We start from the raw sequence: 10680 nt of genomic DNA on the forward strand, positions 1-10680 counted from the left end.
GGTTAATTTTAATACTTAAAAAAATAGCTTATAACTATCCTGTTTTATATTAGGCCTAATCTGGAATTTTTTGACAATTTATATTTTAGCTATTTAAATTAATATACAACAGTATTTAAGAATGTCAATCCAGTAAATATAAATTTAGATATTTACAAACTAAGTTATTTCTTTAAAGTTGAAATTACTGATATTTTATGCTCTCTTATTTTTATAGTGCAACAGTCGATCTGATGCTTTTAAGATAAAATTGTTAAAAAGTTGTTTTTTTGCAATGCAACAGGATCTACGAAGAAATTATTTTTAAAAAAACCCAAAAAACATCTACTTTGTGATTCATTTCAATTCACACCCGAGACAAAGCTTCCTGTAAATGTGATTTGCATTAAAGTTATAAACTGCGGTTTCCTTTCCCCTCGTGTGAACGTGTCTGGAAGGCTAAATGACATTTAAAAGAGAAAGTGTTTCAGAAGGTTCTTTTTTATTGTTGTGCTTTTTGCTCAGTTTTATTTTGTTTAGCTGATGATGAACAATTTTCAAACCACCACATATGTAGAATTTAATACATTTTTACTTTTCTGACTGTTTACTTGGCCTGCTTAAGGGTTAACTGCAACGTCAATGAAGCATAAAGCTAGAACTGACTTTGCATTTGAAAATCTGCTGCATATATCTGGGCGTCTCTTTCAGCAAATTGTAACTTCCTCTTTTTTAGCGTGATGTTAGCTGTCAGTCTGTTTGTTGAGCTGTAGTTTCTCTGAGTAACGTGTGTGTCGAATGAAGATTTTGTGAAGTTGCATCAGCTATTTATTTGCTGGAAAGATTTTGGAGAGCTAAACAGACATGATGGTATTAACAACATGCATGGTAAGTTAATGTAGTTCATGTTTCTCATGCCAAGCTTACTTCATCTATTTGATTATTTCTTTCCTTAAAAGGTTGACAACTGCATGCTTTCTACAAGTTGTTGTTTTTGATTTAAAAACAAAGAAAAGAAAATCAGAAGGTTTTGTATGGACAACTTCTCCTTTAGCAAGGCAGCGAGGGATTTATAAGAACAAGTATGGATTCAGTTGAGAAAACTGAAACTGTACTGGACTTCACAGCGAACCATCTGTGTGTCCCTGAGTGTATGTTGCACCGAGCTATTGACATAATATTAAGTCCAAGGTGAGTTTTATGTGCCAGAGTGTGCTCAAACATGTCATAGTCTGGACATGTCATTTAGAAGAACAGAGTATTCAGGAGTTCAACCTAATCTTTTAACAGCATTCACAGTTGGTTTCAAAAGCTTACACACCCCTGCTAAGATGTGGCATCTCACAAAAGTGAATACTTGCCTCACACTTGTTTAATGTCTTTTTTAAATGTTTTTTTTTTCATGGGACATCACTGAAGATATGACACTTAAGTACAATGTAAAGAAGTCAGTAGACAGCTTGCATAACCATATAAATTTGATGTTCCCTCAAAATAATTTAACACACAGCCAATAAAGTCCAAATTGCTAGCAACAAAAGTGAGCAGACCCGCTAGTGAAAAAGTCCAGATTGTGCCCAAATAGCAATTTTCCTTCGCAGGTGTCATATGTCTCGTTAGTGTGACATGGTCACAAGTGTGAATGAGCAGCAGGTGAGTTAAATTTGGTATTGTTGCTTGATTCTTTCTCATACTGGTCACTGGACCTTTAATATGGCACCACAAGGCAAACAGTTCGCTGAGTATCTGAAACAGAAATCATTTTTGCCATATATAAAGATGGCCTGGGCTGAAAGAAGATTGCCAAAACTCTGAAAATGAGCAGCAGTATGGTGGCTAAGACCGGTTGCCCTCAGAACAGGCCATGTCATGGTCGACCGAAGAAGTTAAGCGCACAAGTTCAGCCTCTTACCAAAGTTGTCTTTTGAAAATTGACATACAGTTGAGACCTGAAGTCAATAAGTGAATATAAAAACACATACATGTCTGACTATCTGAAGTTAAATCAGACTAAACTTCTATTTTATGTTAGAATTACCAACATTATTTCTCTTCACTAACTAATATTGATATTGAGAGAATATTAATATTATTTAGTGAAGTGTATTATTATTTAGTGTCTTACAAACTAAAGGTTTACACAACTACAAATAATCTACAATAAAGTCCACAAACTGTTTACATAAGTTAACATTGATTATTCAAACCCTGTCTTATGGTCTGGTGAGACTGAGGTAATCTTGGTTCAGATAGTGTCAAGGGCAACAAGGTGAGGTGCGTGTTATATGAGGAATCAAGCACAGTGGTGTGAATGTCAATTTTTTGAGGCCACGTGAGTTACGGAGCTTCATTAAGGATACCAAGCTGAAGCAGAGTATGTTCCCTTCCTTTCAGAAACCTATCCTGAAGTGACCATTGCCTTGCTAAAGAAAGGAAAGAAAAGGAGGTATGGCCAAGAAGGTCTCCAAAGCTAAATCCTAATGAGTATCTACAGAACAGTATGTACAGAGTACAAAGTTTCTGACATCCACCAGCTTTGTACTGTCACCACAGATGAATGAAAGAGAAGTAATAAACTCTGAATCTGTAGAGTGCTTTAGAGTGGTTTGATTGTGTCACTGACATGATGAAATCACTTAAAAAGATGAACTAGTAATAGTAGTGTAAGATTAAAAAAACAGGGTAGGCAAGAATAAGCTTTGCTTCGGCCTATTCCTTTTTTGGTAAACTGTGGGTTTGTTAATTGTTGGGTTTTTTTGTCTTTTGTTGTTTCCTGTGTTTAATGTGGACAATTTACCAAAATAAAGTGATTGATTGAACTACTGTGCTTTCATTCCATGTGCACAAAAGCTGTTAATAAAAAAATATTTTTCTATAAATGCAGTTTCAGTATCGGTATCACTGATTTCCTCTGTAGTAACTAGGTCAAACTTAGTGCCATCTCGTGACGTAATTGAGATAAGTTGAATTGTAAAAGAACTAAGGCAGAACACACAGAAGCAGAAGAAGATTTGAGTGATTTGTCTGCAGTTTTGGAAGAAGAAGTCATACAGTGATGAAGAAGAGGGAGCTGGTTCTACTGAAGAACACAACCCTATTTTTTAAGCATCATAGCTCAGGAAGCAAAGATGACCCCAATGTTTCTGAGAAAGAAGGATCCAACAGTGAAGGGTTGGAGCTGCACATCTGTCACCTCCAAATCACTGAATGGATTCAAAGGCATCAGTCCACTTGGTGTGCTGATGTTGCGTCGATGTTGATGTTGCTGATAATCCCTCTACTGTACAAGATTATACCATAGAAATATTATACAGTTATCAGAAGTAGAAAAATCAAACTTAAGACCTGGAATAAGAAGAATGGGAGGGCTGCAATAAATGAATCCCATAATCAGAATATTCTTATGTTGGAACGCAGGCAGGTCTTTAACCAGTTACTGTATAGTGACTAGATTATTCGAATTAATCCACAGTTAAAGATGAATAACAATTATATTCATGGATATTCATATTCAGTCAGTGATTTGGAGGCGACAGATGTGTAGCTCCAACACTTCACTGTGGAGCCATCTTTGCTTCCTGAATTATATGGCTCATAAAAATTCCTTCACTAGGACCAGCTACATCTGGCCATCCTGGCCATGCAAGAAAAACAGAAAAAAAACTTTGGGCACAATTTTAATATTTTTGACTCATGTGGTGTACTTACTTTTGTTCATAAACATTAATGGCTGTTAATGTTTAGACATTAATGGCTATATCATGAATAATACAATAGTAATAGTAATAATAATAATAATAAGGGGATTCAAGCTGTACACCATACAGTATCTTCAGTGTTGTCCCACGAAAATATATAATAAAACATTTACAAAAGTGGGAGCAGTGTACTCACTTTTGTGAGGTATTGTACCAAGATCTTGTGATGCAGAAATAGAAATCCATGGAAAAACATATAAATGAATCTCCTGTTTATCCTGTTCAGCTCAACAGACAAATGAATCAGGGCAAAATATGAAACATTGTAGAGTTGCATTTTCTTGGCTACATAAGTGTGCGCATCCACTATATTATTTTGTTGTAGAACCTAAGCATTCAGTTGCCAGATTTATCCCCAAGGCTATCAGATTGTGAGGTCATCTCTTGCCCAGAGCCCTCTTCAGGTGACCTCATGGATTTTCTGTCACATTTATTTCTGCACCCTGGCAGTACTACTGTGAAAGTTGAAATTTTTCCTAGTGAAGCCATCCTTTTGTGTATATGGTGGAAATTTAAAATTTTCTTCTGTGCAAAATAAGTTGCCACAGTTACTTTGGACTTTTAACTTTTGTCTTAGATAGCTTTGAGCTGTGAGTTTCTGGAGCTTTTTACATCGATGTGTGTTTACTGTTAAAAGAAAAAGACTGTGTGAAGCTGTGAAACTTGAATTGATCAGAGCAATAAACAATTTATATATATATATTGTTCATATATATATATATATATATATATATATATATATATATATATATATATATATATATATATATATATATATATATATACATCTGAGGCATACAGATAAGGGAAAAGGGTGTATGTACTTATGCAACATTTTTTACTTAGTCCAATTTCACTTCTTATTTTTGAGCCACTGTTAAAATGTGTTTCCCCTTCAAGATTAACATAGATGAATATAAGTGACCAAGTCCTAAATGCATTTTTTATGCCTTTTTTTCAGGGTGGTTCCTAAAGCTTTTTAAATCTGGAACACAAAACAAGAACAGCAAAGCAGGCGAAAAATCAGCAGGGGGTGCTAGCTTCGAATCTAAATCATCTTCATCTGCATCATCAGAGGGAACCTCTGTTGCAAAACCACAGCAGTTAAAGACTGCTCTGAGTTCAGAGCTGAGATGGAAACGGAAATATGACGTGTTCGTGTGCCACAGCTTTGCCCAGAAAGACACTGAGGAGGCCGGACGCCTGGTTTCGTTCCTTGAGACTCCACCCCGCAGCCTCAGGTGCTTCCTATGGCACAGGGACTCATGTCCAGGAGGTGCTATATCCACAGAGTTCTGCAAGGCCCTGGAAAACAGTCACATTCGGGCTCTGCTCATCACTCCCAGCTTTGTGCAGGATGATTGGTGCAGTTACATGATGCACCAGACCCTGGCAGAGAGACCCATGTCCAATACGATGATACCCCTTCTTCTTGACTTGGCCCACTCTCAGTACCCACAGGAACTGAGGTTCTACTACTACATTGATCTGAGCAGGAATCCTGACTATGGCTTCAATGTGGTCAATAAGACTGTACAAAGTTGTAAGTACACAAATTAAGATATTTGGCAGTCAATATGCCCCTCAACAAGCCCCCTTTACTTTGAATATCAAAATTGAAATGGCCTTGATAAGTAACCTTCACACATAAAACCACAGAGTTTTATTAGAGGACATTAGTGAAAACAAACTTTTTATGGCATATGACGTGTTATGATAAACACTGAGTCTTCTTGGTGTTGAATTACATTCACCCAATTGTTGCTTGTTGTCAGAAAAGTAAGGAACATAGATTATACATGCATTATATTGCATGCTTTGGTAGAAGAGCTCTTCGTCTGATAACATTTTTTTTTCTTAGATTTGGAGAAGTTGATTCAAAGTGAAGAGGAACTGAACCACTGCTTGGGTGACTCAAGCTGTGCATCAGATGGAAGAGACGACACGCAAGAAAGCAACGTGATGTCAGTGTAAAAGCCGACACCAGATGGTGTAAATCTCAAGACTTCTCACCACTAGAAGGGATGCAGCAGAGAGATAAAAGCATCAGAGAAATTTGCTGTGACCAAGACTAAAATATACAGTACAGCCCAAAAGTTTGGACACACCTTTTAATTCAATGAGTTACCTTTATTTTCATGACTATTGACATTGTAGATTCACACTGAAGGCATCAAAACTATGAATAACACATGTGGAAATATGCACTAAACAACAAAGTGTAAAACAACTGAAAATACCCCTTATGTTCTAGTTTCTTCAAAGTAGCAACCTTTTGCTGTGATTACTGCTTTGCATACACTCTGCATTTTCTTGATGAGCTTCAAGAGGTCGTCACCTGAAATGGTTTTCACTTCATAGGTGTTGCCCTGTCAGGTTAATAAGTGGGATTTCTTGCCTTATAAATAGTCATGAAAATAAAGAAAACCCATTGAATTAGAAGGTGTGTCCAAACTTTTGGTCTGTACTGTATATACATGCGGTGCACTAAACACACTGCTGCTGATGACTAAACCCACATTACTGATACTTTTGGCCACTTCCTGCAGTGTTTTGAAAAGCTGTTTGGCTCTAGTGACTTTTTTAGTCATACTGGGTGGTGTGCTCAAGATGTTTTCACACTTCAACAGAAATTCATCTGTGCAGAGCATTGTAACGTCTTTTCTTTGTAAGATCTAAAAAATGTTGTTTGAACACGAAGCACCCACCCATAACAAATTCCTTTACAAATATAATCCACCTTTATTCTTGGCCTGAAGTTAGAGAAAAGGTTAGGCATAGAAATATATTTAAAAAATAGGTCCTCAGACTCATCTCACTGAAATATTTATCAGATTTTCATGTTTAACGTGGCATTGATTTTTTTTTTAGACGTGAATGTTGAATATTTTTGTCTGTTTAAATGTTACATTTTCTCTGTGCATCATTAGCGACTTGCTTCTAGTGTAACTACGTTTTAACAACTTTCGTGGTGATACACCCAAAAGCCAACAGGAAGCAGCAGAAAGCAGAAGTAGCAAGGTCATGTGAAGTTGGTCTGTAGTTAAAAAAAAAACAACAAAAAAATACAAGAAGACGGAAGGAAACTGGGATCAGTGAAGATATAGCTAAACAAAAGAAGCTATAAAGAAACAAAGAGCTGATTAAAAACACAGTAATAACTCAAACCACATAGTTGGAGTCAAAATTATTCACATCTACTGCAAATTACAGTAGGTTTACTGGCATAACATACATTCAAGAACACAAATATCTTAAGACAAACTATTATTTCAAGTGTTTTTTTTTTCTAAATTAATACTAGTGCATTTCATATACAGCTCTTGAGTTCTTTGGGGAGTAGTAGTATGCATCCTAAAGTTCAGGCATTCAGCCTTTCACCTTTCCATATGTGTAGAACTGTGCCGATTAAAATCTCAGTGGTTGTTGCTATCAAGTCTTGCTGCAGCTCTTTTGAAGTTAGTTGAGAATTTTTGACCAGTTGTCTCCTCAGAAATCAAGAAAAACCCTTGATAGAATTGTCCTTAACCTCGAACTTATAAACTAATTATATCTTTGGGAACATTACAACCCTTTTCTGTATTTTAGTTTCACTTATCTTATTTGTTTGCCAATTCTTTTGACTTGGCCTTATTTCTAACACAAATGAAGTCCGCAATTGATTAATGAATGTATGCTCTTGTACAATTAGGGGGGTTGAAAATTTGAAACTGCAGAAGTCATTAAAAAAAAGGGTTTAGTGCTAAATTTGGATAACGTTTTAATAATATTAATGGTTTTCAACAAACTGTTCTTGTGATTTTTTTTATTGAAAAACCACTCAGCAATTTTGAACTATCAATAAACCTGACCTGCAATGAAGTGTTTGCAACTGTAAATGCCAGAACACAGACCCAAAGTCAGTAGGCTCATGCAGTCATCAAAATGACTGAACACCTATTGACAGTGACTAATAATTTTGCCAAAGTCCAACATTATGAAAAATGGAGCTTGTCTTAATTTGTCAAGTCAAATAGTCTAAGGATCTTTAAGGATCACCAAATGTCCTTGACAGCACCCTCTTTTCTTGTCAGGATGGGTATCGTTATGGGAAGTAGTAAATGGTCTCTATTTGTATAGTGCTTTATCAAGTTCAAAGGACCTCAGAGGGTTTTACACTACATTCAGTTATTTACCCATTCATGCATGCATTCACATATTGATGGTGGTGAGCTACATTGCTGAAAGAAGCAACTGCTGATAGAAGCGACTGTTAACATTTGCTTATTTAAATATACAATATCAAGTAGCCTTTTCATTGAATCAAACGGATTATTAGGGAAGTGTTGTTTATAATGTGGGCAGAGCGTTCTGTATTTCCCCACATGGCTTGTGCTGCTTCCATGTCCTGGATTTTATTGATGCTGTCTAATCCTATCCACTTGCCAATCCCCCTAAACAACAGCAGACATTTAGATCCACAATAAAATGACCCCCTATAATCACCCTATTTTATGGTGAGCCAGCATTTTAATGGTGAAAATGTAAGTAATCTCCAAAAGGCACAGATGCTCTCAAGGGCTTTTAGAAATCCTATGACACACGCATACAACACACACACACACACACACACACACACACACGCACGCACGCACACCCACACACACACACACACACACACACACACACACACACACACACACGCACGCACGCACGCACGCACGCACGCACACACACACACACGCACACGCACACGCACACACACCCACACACACACACCCACACACACACACCCAGCACAGCACACAGTGAATTTGAGTGGTTATAAAATAGGAATACAACTTTGACATTTCAAAGGACAAACAACTTCTAAAAGCAACTTTGAGGCAATCTTTACACCACTCACAGTCATATCAAGCTCTTCACCTGGATGAAAAGAATACAATCTTTAATTCACTGAAATAAAATTTACATGTAGATGAAAAAAAAGAAAACTCTGACTGAGAATAATTTTATGAGACCCTTCAAGTCTCCCTTTTTTTCTTTAGAAGTTTTTTATCCTCAAAACGTCCCTTTAACTTAAACTTAATCATACAAATGTTAAAAGCTTACACAAATATGATATCATTAGAAATGTTACTGAATATGATAAAAGCCTTTTAATCTATAAACAGCATGGATTTATTATATCATAGCATCAAACACTACTCCATTTGTGGCACATTCTCTATGTCATTTGAATGGATTTAAAGCTTTCGGTTGGTATTATTGTTAGATTAAGCGTTTAGGGTTAGGCTGAAAGCAAAGGGCATGGCATCATCTCTTCCCGGTGCATGGCATGCTGTGAAATGCTTTAAGCACAAAATGTGACATAATGACATGCAGCCTAACTTGATGTTTTAATATTCATAAGACCAACCCAAAGTGTGCAACTTAGCAGCTTTGCGGAACAAGACTCCACATGTAAATAAGGTTTTTGAACTCTCCTTACAACTTACCTCTTACCTTTGCAAGTTTTGCTCTGCTTGTTATAAAATCTACACAATCGTCAGTAATATCAAATAATTTATAATGAGGAAATATTGTGTCAAAACAGGGGATGGCTGTACATTCTTTTAGTTGAATGAACGTACCTTCTTTTTTGTTTCAACTCTTGATGGAGTTATGACTTAGGACGTTTTGTGCTTGTTTCATTTTTTGTTACACAAATAATCTCTTTTATGGTAAAGTATCTTGTGACTTATCTGTTAAAGGTGTCCCATCCTAAACCTTTTCTTGTTTTACATCTCAAAGTTATGTAAAGCACTTTGATGTGATGTAAAGCAAGTTCTGCACAAACTTCAGAAGTTTTAGACAAGCTAATAACTGACATCGTAACAGCTTTGTGTATTTTAGGTCTTTACCCTCTGTTTTCTTCCAGTCATAGTTCTTCCTTACTTCAGGGGCTCTTCTGTTTGGATTAAAATGTATTGTACTGACTGTTAACCTGAACCTGTCATAAAATGCTAAATAATATATTTCTGCTTGACTGAAATGTTAAAGGTTTTTGTTGTGAAAAGTTGTTGTTTCTTTTTAAGGAAGAGTATCAACTGTACTGAGGTAGACTAAAACATGCAACATTAACAGAACTTTCAAACACTTTTGCTGTTGGAATATACATTAAAATTGTACAATATTCAGAGTGGGAAAGTCCCTATCGTCTTGTGTGAGAAGTTTCACTGTGAGCAAGACGGAAAGCAGGTGCACACGTTTCCTGTAGACTACTGGACGCCAAATCAGTGAGGCCATAGATAGTGAGGGAGAGTTTCAGTTTGTGATAAACATTAATTTCCACAATGAGCAAGTTCAGACGTGAGTAGAAAATGCCGTAGGGTTCATTCAAAAGCAGCTTAGATAATTCACTGAATCAGTAAATTGTCAGATGCATTATCGATCATCATCTGAGATCCGAGTGTGGTTTTGTGTTTAAATTATTTTGGGTTGTAATTATTATTAAGTTTTGTCACAAGGTTATAAAGAATATTAGCTTTTTTTTTGCTTTGGAATATATTATTTTTTGTTATAATCAGTTGTTAAATTACTAGTTTAGGTCCTTAACCTAAATTTAGTAGATTACCTTGTATTCTGTTTAGTTCCCCTGCACACTCGTTGATTCTCCCAAGTTTCCAGTTCTTGTCACCTTCCTGCTGTATAGTATTCTGAACCTAATCACTTTACTCAGGTACTGAATGTCTCTGAATACCTCCTGAGAAGTTAAAAACTAAATTCATTACTCGCCAGATCCTTCCATTTACTTGATTTGCTGTTTTGCTTTTCTTTTGTGTTCTTGTTGTTCGTGTATTTGAATCTTATACAGTTCAAAAGATGAGTTTAGTTCAGGCATGACTAAATCCAAGAGCCAGTTGGAACTCTTAAAATGACTTTTTTTGTGGGGGACATTCAATAATCATGCAATTTTGTCCTG

At 36.2% G+C, this 10680-nt stretch overlaps 1 protein-coding gene across 1 annotated transcript; it reads left to right on the forward strand.

Moving 5' to 3' along the window:
* The first annotated feature begins 727 nt into the window (after positions 1 to 727).
* tirap (TIR domain containing adaptor protein) lies at positions 728 to 5881 on the forward strand. Its single transcript, XM_005808915.3, is given in 4 exon segments — positions 728 to 867; positions 4699 to 5280; positions 5599 to 5653; positions 5655 to 5881. Coding segments are annotated over 4 exon segments (690 nt in total). The 5' UTR covers positions 728 to 860; the 3' UTR covers positions 5701 to 5881.
* The last annotated feature ends 4799 nt before the right edge of the window (positions 5882 to 10680 follow it).

The sequence above is a fragment of the Xiphophorus maculatus genome, chromosome 18 (assembly GCF_002775205.1).
Source record: "Xiphophorus maculatus strain JP 163 A chromosome 18, X_maculatus-5.0-male, whole genome shotgun sequence".
Taxonomy (NCBI): domain Eukaryota; kingdom Metazoa; phylum Chordata; class Actinopteri; order Cyprinodontiformes; family Poeciliidae; genus Xiphophorus; species Xiphophorus maculatus.